Source organism: Entelurus aequoreus, linkage group LG27 (genome assembly GCF_033978785.1).
Source record: "Entelurus aequoreus isolate RoL-2023_Sb linkage group LG27, RoL_Eaeq_v1.1, whole genome shotgun sequence".
NCBI lineage: Eukaryota > Metazoa > Chordata > Actinopteri > Syngnathiformes > Syngnathidae > Entelurus > Entelurus aequoreus.
This window is the reverse complement of record NC_084757.1, coordinates 35,314,326-35,334,039: the sequence shown is the minus strand read 5'-3', so window position 1 is coordinate 35,334,039 and position 19,714 is coordinate 35,314,326. Positions and strand designations below refer to the sequence as shown.

Sequence of the window (19,714 nt, the reverse complement as noted above, 5' to 3'; positions counted from 1 at the left end):
CTGTATTTGTGTTTTTTAAATTGTGTGTCTGTATCTCAATCTGTGTGTGTGTATTATCAGATCCGCATTTGTGTGTTTTAATGTGTGCGTCTGTATCTCAATCAGTGTGTATTCAGATCCGCGTGTGCATGTTTTAAATTGTGTGTCTATCTTAATCTGTGTGTGTACCGGTAATCAGATCTGTATTTGTGCTATTTTAATTTGTGTGTCTGTACCTCAATCTGTGCGTGTGTAATCAGAATGTCAGTGTCACTGACAGTCTAATGTGGTGACTTCAACACGGAATAACCAGAGTGGGTGTTTATCACCTTAGAAAACGTCACAATGTCACACTCCACCAGTCATTGTACTGCTACTCAAGCTGTACACGGACTACTCTAAAGCCCATTTGAGTTACCTTTTTAGTGTGCGGTGTCTTGGCAAGTGGAACCAATGAATGTGTGTACTGACTGACCTTCGGGAGACCTACCTTGAAGACTTTATCCGTCACCTCCCTCTCCTGAGCAGGGACACACTTGTAATTGCGAAACTCGGGCACTTCCTGGCTTCGGAGCACCAGCAGACGGAATCGCCTGGACCTGTCCAGGTCTTCATCGCTCACAAAGTTGAACTCTTCCTGCAGCTGCTCCAGACGGAAGTAGTCGGCAGCCGTCACCTCTCCGCTGCTGGCCACCTGCACGCACACGTAAACAAACACACGTGTAAACAAACACACCACACGGACGACGAGGGGACCTTCTCAGAGGCTCACTTTGAGGAGCTGCATGATGGAAGTGTTTCTGGGATCATTTGGGTCCAGACGAGACTGTGCGGCCCACTCTCCAATTTTCTTCATGTCAGCCAGTCCAGATGGTCCAATGTGGGCGGCGGCTTCGGGATGACCACTGAAACACAAAATGACAACAAGTACTAAAACGGCATTGTTACACAATCAAGATCTCCTACCCGAGTACGCTGCCCAGGATCTGAGACACGGGAGGCGCCAGCGGCAGGTCGTCCTCGCCGACCCCCCAGGACACGCAGCACGACACCTTGCCCGAAGTCAGGAGGACCACTCGGTTGCTGCCGTCGGCCACGAAGGAGAGTGGAACATCTGACCAAGAGGACACCGGATCACATATAAACAAGACAACATATGGGAAGATGAAGAATGCATTTTATTTGAAATGCTGACAGAATGTAGTATGAATGTAAGAATAGTTTGAATGGTCTCAATGTTGAAGAGTTTGAATTTCCAGGAAAACCGGAATTTGGTTTGGAACTTGGGAAAGTGTTAGTTTGAATGTCCAGGATGAGTGGAATGTGTTGATGTTGGAATGGTTTGAATAGGTTAAAAAATGTGGGAATTGTGCAACTAGGAAAAGTGTCCCATTCGTTTCAATGGGAACTTCCTGGAAATTTGGGGAAAAGCGGGATTGTTTTGAAAATGATTAGGAGCATGAATGTCCTGAATGAGCTGAATTGGTTGATGTTGGAATTGTTTAAATCGATCAAGTAGTAACAGTTTTAATTTAAAAATGGTATGACGGAATTCCTGGAATTTCAGGAAAAACAGGAATTTTTCCAGTTCAAAAAACAATAAAATAATTTTTCCTGATAAAAGGAATGTTTTGACAGTAGAACGGTTGAAGTGGTTTGATAAATGTGAAAGGAGTAGTCAACAGAAGAAATGGGTATTCCTGGAATTTTTTTGAACTTCGAAAAATTATAGTTTGAATGTCCAGGATGAGTGGAACGGTTTGGAAAAGTTGAAAAATGTGAGAATTGTGCAACTTGGAAAAAGGTCCCATTCATTTCAATGGGAACTTCCTGGAAATTTGGGAATTTGGAGAAAAGTGGGATTGTTTTGAAAATGATTAGGAGCATGGACGTCCTGAATGAGCTGAATTGGTTGATGTTGGAATTGTTTAAATCGATCAAGTAGTAACAGTTTTAATTTAAAAATGGTATGACGGAATTCCTGGAATTTCAGGAAAACCGGGAATTTTTCCAGTTCAAAAAACAATGTCATTTTTTTCCCTGATAATAGGAATGTTTCGACAGTAGAACGGTTGAAGTGGTTTGAAAAATGTGAAAGGAGTAGTCAACTGAAAAAAGGGGAATTCCTGGAATTTTTTTTAACTTTGAAAAATTATAGTTTGAATGTCCAGGATGAGTGGAACGGTTTGGAAAGGTTGAAAAATGTGAGAATTGTGCAACTTGGAAAAAGGTCCCATTCATTTCAATGGGAATTTCCTGGAAATTTGGGAATTTGGAGAAAAGTGGGACTTTTTTGAAAATGATTAGGAGCATGGATGTCCTGAATGAGCTGAATTGGTTGATGTTGGAATTGTTTAAATCGATCAAGTAGTAACAGTTTTCATTTAAAAATGGTATGACGGAATTCCTGGAATTTCAGGAAAACCGGGAATTTTTCCAGTTAAAAAAACAATGTCATTTTTTCCCCTGATAATAGGAATGTTTCGACAGTAGAACGGTTGAATGTTTCGACAGTAGAACGGTTGAAGTGGTTTGAACAATGTGAAAGGAGTAGTCAATTGAAAAAAGGGGAATTCCTGGAATTTTTTTTAACTTTGAAAAATTATAGTTTGAATGTCCAGGATGAGTGGAACGGTTTGGAAAGGTTGAAAAATGTGAGAATTGTGCAACTTGGAAAAAGGTCCCATTCATTTCAATGGGAATTTCCTGGAAATTTGGGAATTTGGAAAAAAGCGGGACTTTTTTGAAAATGATTAGGAGCATGGATGTCCTGAATGAGCTGAATTGGTTAATGTTGGAATTGTTTAAATCGATCAAGTAGTAACAGTTTTAATTTAAAAATTGTATTACGGAATTCCTGGAATTTCAGGAAAACCGGGAATTTTTCCAGTTCAAAAAACAATGTCATTTTTTCCCCTGATAATAGGAATGTTTGGACAGTAGAACGGTTGAAGTGGTTTGAAAAATGTGAAAGGAGTAGTCAACTGAAAAAAGGGGAATTCCTGGAATTTTTTTTAACTTTGAAAAATTATAGTTTGAATGTCCAGGATGAGTGGAACGGTTTGGAAAGGTTGAAAAATGTGGGAATTGTGCAACTTGGAAAAAGGTCCCATTCATTTCAATGGGAATTTCCTGGAAATTTGGGAATTTGGAAAAAAGCGGGACTTTTTTGAAAATGATTAGGAGCATGGATGTCCTGAATGAGCTGAATTGGTTAATGTTGGAATTGTTTAAATCGTTCAAGTAGTAACAGTTTTCATTTAAAAATGGTATGACGGAATTCCTGGAATTTCAGGAAAACCAGAAATTTTTCCAGTTCAAAAAACAATGTCATTTTTTTTCCTGATAATAGCAATGTTTCGACAGTAGAACGGTTGAAGTGGTTTGAAAAATGTGAAAGGAGTAGTCAACTGAAAAAAGGGGAATTCCTGGAAAAATTTTTAACTTTGAAAAATTATAGTTTGAATGTCCAGGATGAGTGGAACGGTTTGGAAAGGTTGAAAAATGTGAGAATTGTGCAACTTGGAAAAAGGTCCCATTCATTTCAATGGGAACTTCCTGGAAATTTGGGAATTTGGAGAAAAGTGGGATTTTTTTGAAAATGATTAGGAGCATGGATGTCCTGAATTGGTTGATGTTGAAATTGTTTAAATTGATCAAGAAGTAACAGTTTTAATTTAAAAATGGTATTACGGAATTCCTGGAATTTCAGGAAAACCGGGAATTTTTCCAGTTTAAAAAACAGTTACATTTTTTCCCCTGATAATAGGAATGTTTCGACGGTAGAACGGTTGAAGGGGTTTGAAAAATGTGAAAAGAGTAGTCAACAGGAAAAAGAGGAATTCTGGGAATTCCTGGAATCTTTTTAAACTTTGAAAAATTATAGTTTGAATGTCCAGGATGAATATGTTATGTTAATATGTTGAAGGTGCAATGGTTTGGATCGGTTGAAAAATGTGGAAATGGTGTAAGTTTGAAAAATGGCCAATTCATTTTGAATGGGAAAAATGTCCCGGAAAACCTGGAATTCAGGGAAATCTGGGAATTTTTGGAATTTGTCAATGGAAACATGGATGAAAAATGTGGAAGGTATAGCGCGCCAAAATCTGGAGAAGAAGAACTAGATGATGTGTGAATGGTCCAATGCTGAAGTTGAAGTGAAATGCTGACAGAATGTAGTATGAATGTAAGAATAGATTGAATGTTGGAATGGTTTCAATGTTGAAGAGTTTGAATTTCCAGGAAAACCGGAATTTGGTTTGGAACTAGGGAAAGTGTTAGTTTGAATGTCCAGGATGAGTGGAATGTGTTTATGTTGGAATGGTTTGAATAGGTTAAAAAATGTGGGAATTGTGCAACTAGGAAAAGTGTCCCATTCGTTTCAATGGGAACTTCCTGGAAATTTGGGGAAAAGCGGGATTGTTTTGAAAATGATTAGGAGCATGAATGTCCTGAATGAGCTGAATTGGTTGATGTTGGAATTGTTTAAATCGATCAAGTAGTAACAGTTTTAATTTAAAAATGGTATGACGGAATTCCTGGAATTTCAGGAAAACCAGGAATTTTTCCAGTTCAAAAAACAATAAAATAATTTTTCCTGATAAAAGGAATGTTTTGACAGTAGAACGGTTGAAGTGGTTTGATAAATGTGAAAGGAGTAGTCAACAGAAAAAATGGAAATTCCTGGAATTTTTTTGAACTTACAATTTAATTTTTTTTCCTGATAAGAGGAATGTTTCGACGGTAGAACGGTTGAAGTGGTTTGAAAAATGTGAGAGGAGTAGTCAACAGAAAAAAGGGGAATTCCTGGAATTTTTTTGAACTTCGAAAAAATTATAGTTTGAATGTCCAGGATGAGTGGAACGGTTTGGAAAGGTTGAAAAATGTGAGAATTGTGCAACTTGGAAAAAGGTCCCATTCATTTCAATGGGAATATTCCTGGAAATTTGGGAATTTGGAAAAAAAGCGGGACTTTTTTGAAAATGATTAGGAGCATGGATGTCCTGAATGAGCTGAATTGGTTGATGTTGGAATTGTTTAAATCGATCAAGTAGTAACAGTTTTAATTTAAAAATGGTATGACGGAATTCCTGGAATTTCAGGAAAACCGGGAATTTTTCCAGTTCAAAAAACAATGTCATTTTTTTCCCTGATAATAGGAATGTTTCGACAGTAGAACGGTTGAAGTGGTTTGAAAAATGTGAAAGGAGTAGTCAACTGAAAAAAGGGGAATTCCTGGAATTTTTTTTAACTTTGAAAAATTATAGTTTGAATGTCCAGGATGAGTGGAACGGTTTGGAAAGGATCAAAAATGTGAGAATTGTGCAACTTGGAAAAAGGTCCCATTCATTTCAATGGGAATTTCCTGGAAATTTGGGAATTTGGAGAAAAGCGGGACTTTTTTGAAAATGATTAGGAGCATGGATGTCCTGAATGAGCTGAATTGGTTGATGTTGGAATTGTTTAAATCGATCAAGTAGTAACAGTTTTAATTTAAAAATGGTATGACGGAATTCCTGGAATTTCAGGAAAACCGGGAATTTTTCCAGTTAAAAAAACAATGTCATTTTTTTCCCTGATAATAGGAATGTTTCGACAGTAGAACGGTTGAATGTTTCGACAGTAGAACGGTTGAAGTGGTTTGAAAAATGTGAAAGGAGTAGTCAACTGAAAAAAGGGGAATTCCTGGAAATTTTTTAACTTTGAAAAATTATAGTTTGAATGTCCAGGATGAGTGGAACGGTTTGGAAAGGTTGAAAAATGTGAGAATTGTGCAACTTGGAAAAAGGTCCCATTCATTTCAATGGGAATTTCCTGGAAATTTGGGAATTTGGAAAAAAGCGGGACTTTTTTGAAAATGATTAGGAGCATGGATGTCCTGAATGAGCTGAATTGGTTAATGTTGGAATTGTTTAAATCGATCAAGTAGTAACAGTTTTAATTTAAAAATTGTATTACGGAATTCCTGGAATTTCAGGAAAACCGGGAATTTTTCCAGTTCAAAAAACAATGTCATTTTTTCCCCTGATAATAGGAATGTTTCGACAGTAGAACGGTTGAAGTGGTTTGAAAAATGTGAAAGGAGTAGTCAACTGAAAAAAGGGGAATTCCTGGAATTTTTTTTTACTTTGAAAAATTATAGTTTGAATGTCCAGGATGAGTGGAACGGTTTGGAAAGGTTGAAAAATGTGGGAATTGTGCAACTTGGAAAAAGGTCCCATTCATTTCAATGGGAATTTCCTGGAAATTTGGGAATTTGGAAAAAAGCGGGACTTTTTTGAAAATGATTAGGAGCATGAATGTCCTGAATTGGTTGATGTTGAAATTGTTTAAATTGATCAAGAAGTAACAGTTTTAATTTAAAAATGGTATGACGGAATTCCTGGAATTTCAGGAAAACCGGGAATTTTTCCAGTTTAAAAAACAGTTACATTTTTTCCCCTGATAATAGGAATGTTTCGACGGTAAAACGGTTGAAGGGGTTTGAAAAATGTGAAAAGAGTAGTCAACAGGAAAAAGAGGAATTCTGGGAATTCCTGGAATCTTTTTGAACTTTGAAAAATTATAGTTTGAATGTCCAGGATGAATATGTTATGTTAATATGTTGAAGGTGCAATGGTTTGGATCGGTTGAAAAATGTGGAAATGGTGTAAGTTTGAAAAATGGCCAATTCATTTTGAATGGGAAAAATGTCCCGGAAAACCTGGAATTCAGGGAAATCTGGGAATTTTTGGAATTTGTCAATGGAAAAATGGATGAAAAATGTGGAAGGTATAGCGCGCCAAAATCTGGAGAAGAAGAACTAGATGATGTGTGAATGGTCCAATGCTGAAGTTGAAGTGAAATGCTGACAGAATGTAGTATGAATGTAAGAATAGATTGAATGTTGGAATGGTTTCAATGTTGAAGAGTTTGAATTTCCAGGAAAACCGGAATTTGGTTTGGAACTAGGGAAAGTGTTAGTTTGAATGTCCAGGATGAGTGGAATGTGTTGATGTTGGAATGGTTTGAATAGGTTAAAAAATGTGGGAATTGTGCAACTAGGAAAAGTGTCCCATTCGTTTCAATGGGAACTTCCTGGAAATTTGGGGAAAAGCGGGATTGTTTTGAAAATGATTAGGAGCATGAATGTCCTGAATGAGCTGAATTGGTTGATGTTGGAATTGTTTAAATCGATCAAGTAGTAACAGTTTTAATTTAAAAATGGTATGACGGAATTCCTGGAATTTCAGGAAAACCAGGAATTTTTCCAGTTCAAAAAACAATAAAATAATTTTTCCTGATAAAAGGAATGTTTTGACAGTAGAACGGTTGAAGTGGTTTGATAAATGTGAAAGGAGTAGTCAACAGAAAAAATGGAAATTCCTGGAATTTTTTTGAACTTACAATTTAATTTTTTTTCCTGATAAGAGGAATGTTTCGACGGTAGAACGGTTGAAGTGGTTTGAAAAATGTGAGAGGAGTAGTCAACAGAAAAAAGGGGAATTCCTGGAATTTTTTTGAACTTCGAAAAAATTATAGTTTGAATGTCCAGGATGAGTGGAACGGTTTGGAAAAGTTGAAAAATGTGAGAATTGTGCAACTTGGAAAAAGGTCCCATTCATTTCAATGGGAACTTCCTGGAAATTTGGGAATTTGGAGAAAAGTGGTATTTTTTTGAAAATGATTAGGAGCATGGATGTCCTGGATGAGCTGAATTGGTTGATGTTGGAATTGTTTAAATTGATCAAGTAGTAACAGTTTTAATTTAAAAATGGTATGACGGAATTCCTGGAATTTCAGGAAAACCGGGAATTTTTTCTAGTTCAAAAAACAATTACATTTTTTTTCCTGATAAGAGGAATGTTTCGACGGTATAACGGTTGAAGTGGTTTGAAAAATGTGAGAGGAGTAGTCAACAGAAAAAAGGGGAATTCCTGGAATTTTTTTGAACTTCGAAAAATTATAGTTGGAATGTCCAGGATGAATATGTTATGTTAATATGTTGAAGGTGGAATGGTTTGAAATCGGTTGAAAAATGTGGAAGTTTGAAAAATGGCCAATTCAATTTGAAGGGGATAAATGTCCCGAAAAACCTGGAATTCTGGGAAATCTGGGAATTTTTGGAATTTGTCAAGGGAAAAGCCCACGATTCTCGAATAGGCTGAACGGTTTGAATCGAATGAAAAATGTGGAAGGTATAGCGCGCCAAAATCTGGAGAAGAAGAAGAACTAGATGATGTGTGAATGCTCCAATGCTGAAGTTGAACGGAAATGCTGACAGAATGTAGTATGAATGTAAGAACAGTTTGGATGTTGGAATGGTCTCAACGTTGAAGAGTTTGAATTTCCAGGAAAACCGGAATTTGGTTTGGAACTTGGGAAAGTGTTAGTTTGAATGTCCAGGATGAGTGGAATGTGTTGATGTTGGAATGGTTTGAATAGGTTAAAAAATGTGGGAATTGTGCAACTAGGAAAAGTGTTCCATTCATTTCAATGGGAACTTCCTGGAAATTTGGGGAAAAGCGGGATTGTTTTGAAAATGATTAGGAGCATGAATGTCCTGAATGAGCTGAATTGGTTGATGTTGGAATTGTTTAAATCGATCAAGTAGTAACAGTTTTAATTTAAAAATGGTATGACGGAATTCCTGGAATTTCAGGAAAACCAGGAATTTTTCCAGTTCAAAAAACAATAAAATAATTGTTCCTGATAAAAGGAATGTTTCGACAGTAGAACGGTTGAAGTGTTTTGATAAATGTGAAAGGAGTAGTCAACAGAAAAAATGGAAATTCCTGGAATTTTTTTGAACTTCAAAAAATTATAGTTTGAATGTCCAGGATGAGTGGAACGGTTTGGAAAAGTTGAAAAATGTGAGAATTGTGCAACTTGGAAAAAGGTCCCATTCATTTCAATGGGAATTTCCTGGAAATTTGGGAATTTGGAAAAAAGCAGGATTTTTTTGAAAATGATTAGAAGCATGGATGTCCTGAATGAGCTGAATTGGTTAATGTTGGAATTGTTTAAATCGATCAAGTAGTAACAGTTTTCATTTAAAAATGGTAGGACGGAATTCCTGGAATTTCAGGAAAACCGGGAATTTTTCCAGTTCAAAAAACAATGTCATTTTTTTTCCTGATAATAGGAATGTTTCGACAGTAGAACGGTTGAAGTGGTTTGAAAAATGTGAAAGGAGTAGTCAACTGAAAAAAGGGGAATTCCTGGAATTTTTTTTAACTTTGAAAAATTATAGTTTGAATGTCCAGGATGAGTAGAACGGTTTGGAAAGGTTGAAAAATGTGAGAATTGTGCAACTTGGAAAAAGGTCCCATTCATTTCAATGGGAATTTCCTGGAAATTTGGGAATTTGGAAAAAAGCGGGACTTTTTTGAAAATGATTAGGAGCATGGATGTCCTGAATGAGCTGAATTGGTTAATGTTGGAATTGTATAAATCGATCAAGTAGTAACAGTTTTCATTTAAAAATGGTATGACGGAATTCCTGGAATTTCAGGAAAACCGGGAACTTTTTCTAGTTAAAAAAACAATTTAATTTTTTTTCCTGATAAGAGGAATGTTTCGACGGTAGAACGGTTGAAGTGGTTTGAAAAATGTGAGAGGAGTAGTCAACAGAAAAAAGGGGAATTCCTGGAATTTTTTTGAACTTCGAAAAATTATAGTTTGAATGTCCAGGATGAACATGTTATGTTAATATGTTGAAGGTGGAATGGTTTGAAATCGGTTGAAAAATGTGGAAGTTTGAAAAATGGCCAATTCAATTTGAAGGGGATAAATGTCCCGAAAAACCTGGAATTCTGGGAAATCTGGGAATTTTTGGAATTTGTCAAGGGAAAAGCCCAGGATTCTCGAATAGGCTGAACGGTTTGAATCGAATGAAAAATGTGGAAGGTATAGCGCGCCAAAATCTGGAGAAGAAGAAGAACTAGATGATGTGTGAATGGTCCAATGCTGAAGTTGAACGGAAATGCTGACAGAATGTAGTATGAATGTAAGAACAGTTTGGATGTTGGAATGGTCTCAACGTTGAAGAGCTTGAATTTCCAGGAAAACCGGAATTTTGGCTCGGAACTTGGGAAAGTGTTAGTTTGAATGTCCAGGATGAGTGGAATGTGTTGATGTTGGAATGGTTTGAATAGGTTAAAAAATGTGGGAATTGTGCAACTAGGAAAAGTGTTCCATTCATTTCAATGGGAACTTCCTGGAAATTTGGGGAAAAGCGGGATTGTTTTGAAAATGATTAGGAGCATGAATGTCCTGAATGAGCTGAATTGGTTGATGTTGGAATTGTTTAAATCGATCAAGTAGTAACAGTTTTAATTTAAAAATGGTATGACAGAATTCCTGGAATTTCAGGAAAACCAGGAATTTTTCCAGTTCAAAAAACAATAAAATAATTTTTCCTGATAAAAGGAATGTTTCGACAGTAGAACGGTTGAAGTGGTTTGATAAATGTGAAAGGAGTAGTCAACAGAAAAAAATGGGAATTCCTGGAATTTTTTTGAACTTCGAAAAATTATAGTTTGAATGTCCAGGATGAGTGGAACGGTTTGGAAAGGTTGAAAAATGTGAGAATTGTGCAACTTGGAAAAAGGTCCCATTCATTTCAATGGGAACTTCCTGGAAATTTGGGAATTTGGAGAAAAGTGGGATTTTTTTGAAAATGATTAGGAGCATGAATGTCCTGAATTGGTTGATGTTGAAATTGTTTAAATTGATCAAGAAGTAACAGTTTTAATTTAAAAATGGTATTACGGAATTCCTGGAATTTCAGGAAAATCGGGAATTTTTCCAGTTTAAAAAACAGTTACATTTTTTCCCCTGATAATAGGAATGTTTCGACGGTAGAACGGTTGAAGGGGTTTGAAAAATGTGAAAAGAGTAGTCAACAGGAAAAAGGGGAATTCTGGGAATTCCTGGAATCTTTTTGAACTTTGAAAAATTATAGTTTGAATGTCCAGGATGAATATGTTATGTTAATATGTTGAAGGTGCAATGGTTTGGATCGGTTGAAAAATGTGGAAATGGTGTAAGTTTGAAAAATGGCCAATTCATTTTGAATGGGAAAAATGTCCCGGAAAACCTGGAATTCAGGGAAATCTGGGAATTTTTGGAATTTGTTAAGGGAAAAATGGATGAAAAATGTGGAAGGTATAGCGCGCCAAAATCTGGAGAAGAAGAACTAGATGATGTGTGAATGGTCCAATGCTGAAGTTGAAGTGAAATGCTGACAGAATGTAGTATGAATGTAAGAATAGTTTGAATGTTGGAATGGTTTCAATGTTGAAGAGTTTGAATTTCCAGGAAAACCAGAATTTTGTTTGGAGCTTGGGAAGTGTTAGTTTGAATGTCCAGGATGAGTGGAACGCTTTGGAAAGGTTGAAAAATGTGGGAATTGTGCAACTTCGTAAAAGGTCCCATTCATTTCAATGGGAACTTCCTGGAAATTTGGGGAAAAGCGGGATTTTTCTGAAAATGATTAGGAGCATAAATATCCTGAATGAGCTGAATTGCTTGGTGTTGGAATTGTTTAAAATCGGTCAAGAAATGTTGAAGTAGTAACAGTTTTTTATTTGAAAAATGGTATTACTGAATTTGGGGAAAACCGGGAATTTTTTAAGTTCCTAAACCAACTTGGTTTTTTGTCCTGACTACGAGGAATGTTTAGACAGTGGAACGGTTGAAATGGGTTGAAAAATGTGAAAGGAGTCATTGCACTAAAAAAGGTTGGAAATGAGGTTAGAAAAAAAAAGGAACTTCCTGGAAGTTTGTTGAATGTTGAAAAATGGCCGTTTGAATTTCCAGGATTAATTGAATGAGCTGAAGGTGGAATGGTTTGAATCGGTTGAAAAATGTGGGAATTGTGAAAGTTTGAAAAATGCATAGTTCATTTTGAATGGGGAAGATGTCCCTAAAAACTGGAAATTCTAGGAAATCCAGGATTGTTTTAGAATTGTTGAAGGTGAGCACAGGGCCGGCCCGTGGCATAGGCCGTATAGGCAAATGCTAAGGGCGGCGTCCATCAGGGGGCGCCACGCCAGTGCCACAAATGTTGGAGGAAAAAAAAAAAAAGTTGGTACTATTATTTCTAAATACAAAAAATAATCCCACGTTAATTAAAATGCAAAGTAAAGCCTATTTAATAGAAATATTATTTGTTACAACATTACGTCCCCCCCCATCCCCCCGCACGGTGCACCCCCTCCCTTCCCGTATCATGACTGTTTATGGACGTCACCACATCAAAAAATCAACACAAGATGTCAAAACGGCCAAAACGGTCAGGTGCTCAGGGAAGAAAAAAGAGAAAAGAAGAGGAGAAACGAGAAAAAGACAGGAGGTAGCAGGTAGGTAACGTTAGCCTACATGAAATTATTTGTCTGTTACAGAATGTGATAGTAACCTGGCTTTTTAGCATTAAGCTAATGTTACATGATTCGGCAATTGCTAATCAATAAATAGCTAGTTCTGTTTTAACGTCGGGTTAATATTGTGGAGGGGGCTAAATTGTTATGGAAAATAATAATGTAACGTTAGGTAATTACAGTACTCCCACCTTACATTCCTCAGGGACATTTGTATTAGATCTTTTAAGCAGGTGTTTTTTGTTTACATTGTTATTGCCTTCTGGTTAGCTAATGTTTGCCCTGCAGGTAATAGTCACTTTTCCACCCCTTTATATATTAGGTATAGTTGTAAGCCTAGTTGTTAAAGTGCACATCATTAATGTTAATTAAGCAATATCACATGAGAGGGAATGCTGTTTTTTTAATTTGAGCACTGCTGTGATTCGGTTAAAGATAATCATAACATAACATTCTCATATAATATGTTGATTTGCTTTCTTTAAATAAAAAAAAAGGTCAAAGACAAAGCTATTCGGTTTCTTGTGAGTATATACACTTCACTGCTGATGTGGGGGAGGGGGGCGCCACCTAAAATCTTGCCTAGGGCGCCAGATTGGTTAGGGCCAGGCCTGGGTGAGCACATAATTCCTGAACAGGTTGAATATTTTGCCAACCAGGTAGACTTGACAGGTGTGCCTGGTTGGCCACGCCTATAAGAACAGCTGATGGGCAACACGTCACAGTGGTCAGGTGACCCTTCTAAAGAAGACTGCAGATGACAGTCCAAACATGTCAGGTCAAAATTCCATCTAATATACCGAAAATATTGTCTGACTACAAGACACTTTAGTGCTGCTGATCCAACTTAAGATCATGTAGTCTTGGTGGGGGTCTGGGTTTACAAAGGATTGTGTCGGAAGGTTGCGAAGCACAGGTCAGTTTGTGGTGAGTGTGTCACTTTACCGCTGCCCACGCCCTCGTGGTCAAACATCACCCTCTGCTTGCTGCTGAACTCAAACTCCTCCATAGGGGCACTGCCCGCCACCACCGAGGAGCCTGGCACGGGCACGTAGACCTGTGCCAGGAGGGAGCAGGACGAGGCCACCTCCTCAAACACCTGCACGGGTGCACACCCAGGAAGAGGTTGACAACACCAACATGTGAGGTGGCATGCTTCTTCTGTTGCATACCGTACCTGCAAAGTGATACTTTTGGGACAGTTGACGATCTTCAGGTTGAAAATCTGGCCAAAGTGCACCTTGAAGTCGGAGTTGAGGGTGCGGCTGTTGGTCTGAGACACTTCCTTGTCGTTGTAGAGGACCTTTATGAAAACACAGCGTTTGGCAACATCCTCTCTGCGAGCCATTTCCCCCCTGAAAGAGTCAACAAACATCTTCTAAGTTCCAACACTGGCTGCTACTGCAGTTTTTTGTCCATGGTGTTTCCGTGGTGTGTCCATGGTGTGTCTGCGGTGTTTACGCGGTGTGTCCGTAGTGTGTGTCCATGGTGTGTCCACGGTGTGTCTGCGGTGTTCACGCGGTGTGTCCGTAGTGTGTCCATGGTGTGTCCACGGTGTGTCTGCGGTGTTTACGCGGTGTGTCCGTAGTGTGTGTGTCCATGGTGTGTCAAAGGTGTTTCTACTGTGTGTGTGTCCATGGTGTGTGTGTCCATGGTGTTTCCATGGTGTGTCAAAGGTATTTCTACTGTGTTTCCACGGTGTGTGTGTCCATGGTGTTTCCATTGTGTGTCCACGGTGTGTGTGTCCATGGTGTGTCCATGGTGTGTGTGTCCATGGTGTGTCAAAAGTGTTTCTACTGTGTGTGTTTCCATGGTGTGTCAAAGGTGTTTCTACTATGTTTCCACGGTGTGTGTGTCCATGGTGTTTCCATGGTGTGTCCACGGTGTGTGTGTCCATGGTGTGTCCATGGTGTTCCCATGGTGTGTCCATGGTGTTTCCACAGTGTGTCCATGGTGTGTCCATGTTGTTTCCATGGTGTGTCCATGGTGTGTCCATGGTGTTTCCATGGTGTGTCAAAGGTGTTTCCACGGTGTGTGTGGCCATGGTGTGTCTGTGGTGTTTCCATGGTGTATCAAAGGTGTTTCCACGGTGTGTGTGGCCATGGTGTGTCCAGGTTGTGTGTGTCCATGGTGTGTCCAGGGTGTGTGTGTCTATGGTGTGTCCATGTTGTTTCCATAATGTGTCCATGGTGTGTCCATGGTGTGTGTGTCCATGGGGTTCCATGATGTGTCAAAAGTGTTTCTACAGTGTTTCCACGGTTTGTGTGTCCATGGTGTGTCCAGTGTGTGTGTGTCCATGGTGTGCCCAGGGTGTGTGTCCATGGGGTTCCATGATGTGTCAAAGGTGTTTCTACTGTGTTTCCACGGTTTGTGTGTCCATGGTGTGTCCATAGTGTGTCCAGTGTGTGTGTGTCCATGATGTGCCCAGGGTGTGTGTCCATGGGGTTCCATGATGTGTCAAAGGTGTTTCTACTGTGTTTCCACGGTTTGTGTGTCCATGGTGTGTCCATGGTGTTTCCATGGTGTGTCCATAGTGTGTCCATAGTGTGTCCAGTGTGTGTGTGTCCATGGTGTGCCCAGGGTGTGTGTCCATCGTGTTTCCATGGTGTGGCCATGGTGTTTCCACGATGTGAATTATATTTATATAGCGGTTTTCTCTAGTGACTCAAAGCACTTTTACATAGTGAAACCCAATATCTAAGTTACATTTAAACCAGTGTGGGTGGCACTGGAAGCAGGTGGGTAAGACGTCTTGCCCAAGGACACAACGGCAGTGACTTGGATGGCGGAAGCGGGGATCGAACCTGGAACCCTCAAGTTGCTGGCACGGCCACTCTACCAACCGAGCTATACCGCCCCTGCACGGTTTAGCTGTGTCTGTGGTGTGTCCGTGGTGTGTTCATGGGACGTTTTTATTTCATTATATTTGAAAACATGAGCATTAAAAACATTTGAACCTTTTGAATTACAATCTTTAAAGAGGGTTGAATGTGTTTACTGTTGTTTAAATTTAGAGTTTACATTTTGTAAACAATTCAAAGAAGTGTGATTAATATCCAAAATTAGGTCTGCAATAATCCCAGTTTGTTTATACTTCACTCAAAATTAATCGCAGATAGACAACATGTGAGTGACCCACCAGATGTCTAAAGTCTGTGTTGAGCAATTCTCTCATCTAGTTGACATCTCACTTCAGACCGGAACATTCCCAAAGACCATAAAAACTGCTGTCATAAAGGCCCTCCCAAAGAAGACCGGTCTTGATGCCACAGTACTGAAGAGCTAATCGGCCCATATCAAAGCTGACATTTTTGGTCAAAGTTCTGGAACAAGTTTGTACACCAACAGCTTGGTGACTTTCTCCTGTAGAACAATGTATTTAACACTTTCCAGTCAGGTTTTAGTTCCACCACAGGACTGAAACTGCTTAGATCATGGTGCAAATGACATCTGCCGGAACACAGATGCAGGAAGAGTCTCAGTCTTGGTTTTGCTGGACCTGAGCGCTGCCTTTGACACAGTTGACCATACTATCTTCAAACAGAGGTTAGAACACTGGGTGGGAATATTTGGTTCTGTCCTTAACTGGTTCAAGTCCTGTCTCCATCACGGGACATACTTTGTTGGAATTGGTAACGGTGTCTCTGACCAAATGGCTATGACCTGTGGGGTTCCTCAGGTCTCCATTCTAGGACCCCTATTGTTCAACCTGTAAATGCTGTCACTAGGCCACCTGAAACATTTTTAAAACCAGAGGAATAATGTCTAAATCAGACTTAGAAAGACTGATCCATGCCTTGGTCTACAGCAGGTTAGACTACTGTCATGGCCTTCTCACTGGGCTCCCTCAACCAGCTGTAAAGCAGCTGCAGTACATCCAGAATGCCGCTGCTCGAGTCCTGACTAGAACCAGGAAACATGACCATATTAGTCCATGGCTTAGGTAACTGCACTGACTTCCTGTCGCTCAGAGAATATACTTTAAACCATCTCTCCTTGTGTACAAGTCTTCTCATGGTATTGTGCCAAAGTACATCTCTGACATGTTAGAACCACATGAACCATCTCGAGCTCTGAGAACCGCAGGGAGTGGTCTCCTGCCGACATGTTAGAACCATATGAACCATCTCGACCTCCGAGAACCTCTAGGAGTGGTCTCCTGCTGACATGTTAGAACCTAATGAACCATCTCAAGCTCTGACAACCTCAGGGAATGGTCTCCTGCTGACATATTAGAACCATATGAACCATCTCAAGCTCTGAGAACCTCTGTAAGTGGTCTCCTGCTGACATGTTAGAACTATATGAACCATCTCAAGCTCTGAGAACCGCAGGGAGTGGTCTCCTGCCGACATGTTAGAACCATATGAACCATCTCGACCTCCGAGAACCTCTAGGAGTGGTCTCCTGCTGACATGTTAGAACCTTATGAACCATCTCAAGCTCTGACAACCTCAGGGAATGGTCTCCTGCTGACATATTAGAACCATATGAACCATCTCAAGCTCTGAGAACCTCTGTAAGTGGTCTCCTGCTGACATGTTAGAACTATATGAACCATCTCAAGCTCTGACAACCTCAGGGAGTGGTCTCCTGCTGACATATTAGAACCATATGAACCATCTCGAGCTCTGACAACCTCAGGGAGTGGTCTCCTGCTGACATGTTAGAACTATATGAACCATCTCAAGCTCTGAGAACCTCTGGAAATGGTCTCCTGCTGACATGTTAGAACCACATGAACCATCTCGACCTCTGACAACCTCTGGGAATGGTATCCTGCTAACATGTTAGAACTATATGAACCATCTCAAGCTCTGAGAACCTCTGGGAGTGGTCTCCTGCTGACATGTTAGAACCACATGAACCATCTCAAGCTCTGAGAACCTCTGGGAGTGGTCTCCTGCTGACATGTTAGAACTATATGAACCATCACAAGCTCTGAGAACCTCTGGGAGTGGTCTCCTGCTGACATGTTAGAACCATATGAACCATCTTGAGCTCTGAGAACCTCAGGGAATAGTCTCCTGCTGACATGTTAGAACTATATGAACCATCTCAAGCTCTGAGAACCTCTGGGAGTGGTCTCCTGCTGACATATTAGAACCATATGAACCATCTCGAGCTCTGACAACCTCAGGGAGTGGTCTCCTGCTGACATGTTAGAACTATATGAACCATCTCAAGCTCTGAGAACCTCTGGAAATGGTCTCCTGCTGACATGTTAGAACCACATGAACCATCTCGACCTCTGACAACCTCTGGGAATGGTATCCTGCTGACATGTTAGAACTATATGAACCATCTCAAGCTCTGAGAACCTCTGGGAGTGGTCTCCTGCTGACATGTTAGAACCACATGAACCATCTCAAGCTCTGAGAACCTCTGGGAGTGGTCTCCTGCTGACATGTTAGAACTATATGAACCATCACAAGCTCTGAGAACCTCTGGGAGTGGTCTCCTGCTGACATGTTAGAACCATATGAACCATCTTGAGCTCTGAGAACCTCAGGGAATAGTCTCCTGCTGACATGTTAGAACTATATGAACCATCTCAAGCTCTGAGAACCTCTGGAAATGGTCTCCTGCTGACTTGTTAGAACCACATGAACCATCTCGAGCTCTGAGAACCTCAGGGAGTGGTTTCCTGCTGACATGTTAGAACCATATGAACCAGAGGCATAGCATCTAATCAAAATACAAGATAATAGTATTAATGTGGTCATAATGCAGTATAATATTAGTAGTAATAATGTCAAAATACAAGATAATATTATTACTGTGGTCATAATGCAGTATAATATTAGTAGTAATAATGTCAGAATACAAGATAACAGTATTACTATGGTCATAATGCAGTATAATATTAGTAATAGTAATTATATCAAATTACAAGATAACAGTATTACTGTGGTTATAATGCAGTATACTATTAGTAGAAGTAATAATATCAAAATACAAGATAATGGTCTTATTGTGGTCACAATGCAGTATAATATTAGTAGTAGTAATACTATCAGAATAAAAGATAACACTATTAATGTGGTCATAATGCAGTACAATATTAGTAGTAGTAGTAATAATATCAATATACAAGATAATAGTATTACAGTGGTCATAATGCAGTATAATATTAGTAGTAGTAATAATATCAAAATACAAGATAATAGTATTACTGTGGTCATAATGCAGTATAATATTAGTAGTAATAATATCAAAATACAAGATAATAGTATTACTGTGGTCATAATGCAGTATAATATTAGTAGTAATAATATCAAAATACAAGATAATAGTATTACTGTGGTCATAATGCAGTATAATATTAGTAGTAATAATATCAAAATACAAGATAATAGTATTACTGTGGTCATAATGCAGTATAATATTAGTAGTAGTAATAATATCAAAATACAAGATAATAGTATTACTGTGGTCATAATGCAGTATAATATTAGTAGTAATAATATCAAAATACAAGATAATAGCATTACTGTGGTCATAATGCAGTATAATATTAGTAGTAGTAATATCAAAATACAAGATAATAGTATTACTGTGGTCATAATGCAGTATAATATTAGTAGTAGTAGTAGTGATAATATCAGAATACAAGATAACAGTATTACTGTGGTCATAATGCAGTATAATATTAGTAGTAATAGTAATAATATCAGAATACAAGATAACAGTATTACTGTGGTCATAATGCAGTATAATATTAGTAGTAGTAATAATATCAAAATACAAGATAATAGTATTACTGTGGTCATAATGCAGTATAATATTAGTAGTAGTAATAATATCAAAATACAAGATAATAGTATTACTGTGGTCATAATGCAGTATAATATTAGTAGTAGTAATAATATCAAAATACAAGATAATAGTATTACTGTGGTCATAATGCAGTATAATATTAGTAGTAATAATATCAAAATACAAGATAATAGTATTACTGTATTACTGTGGTCATAATGCAGTATAATAAACTATATATAATACTACTGTCTCACTTGGGGCAGAGGTCTGCCGCTGAAATCTTTCCGGAAGCAGACATCTCTGGGATGAGAATGGCCTCTCCAGGTTTCCGGCGTATTCTGGACGCCTTCTCCCTGACCTGCTGTTCTATGGCGTCAAAGTCCAACTTCTCCGGGGGCTCCGGCTTGGGGGGACCATCATCCACGGCCCCGTCTGATTCGTTCGCGTCTGGGTCGTTTTCATCTTCTTCCGTTTCTTCTTGCGGTTGTCCTTTCTTCTTCTTCTTCATCTTCTTCTGCTTCTTTTGGGATTTCTGTCAAAGGTGTAACGCGAACATGTCACGACGAACCGGGAGCCGGATGCAACCCCGGCCCTTTCATTAGGTACACCTG

At 38.8% G+C, this 19,714-nt stretch overlaps 1 protein-coding gene across 7 annotated transcripts in view; it reads right to left on the bottom strand.

The window, feature by feature from the left end:
* Positions 1 to 19,714, bottom strand: part of cc2d2a (coiled-coil and C2 domain containing 2A) — a 71,640-nt gene that overhangs the window by 31,420 nt on the left and 20,506 nt on the right. For all 7 annotated transcript variants that reach the window (XM_062039472.1, XM_062039470.1, XM_062039473.1 and 4 more), the window contains exons 17-22: positions 19,358 to 19,635; positions 13,519 to 13,696; positions 13,287 to 13,440; positions 946 to 1,093; positions 752 to 884; positions 470 to 673 (exon numbers count right to left, since the gene is read on the bottom strand). In XM_062039472.1, coding sequence (XP_061895456.1) covers positions 470 to 673; positions 752 to 884; positions 946 to 1,093; positions 13,287 to 13,440; positions 13,519 to 13,696; positions 19,358 to 19,635 — 1,095 coding nt within the window. The remainder of the gene's footprint in view (positions 1 to 469; positions 674 to 751; positions 885 to 945; positions 1,094 to 13,286; positions 13,441 to 13,518; positions 13,697 to 19,357; positions 19,636 to 19,714) is intronic.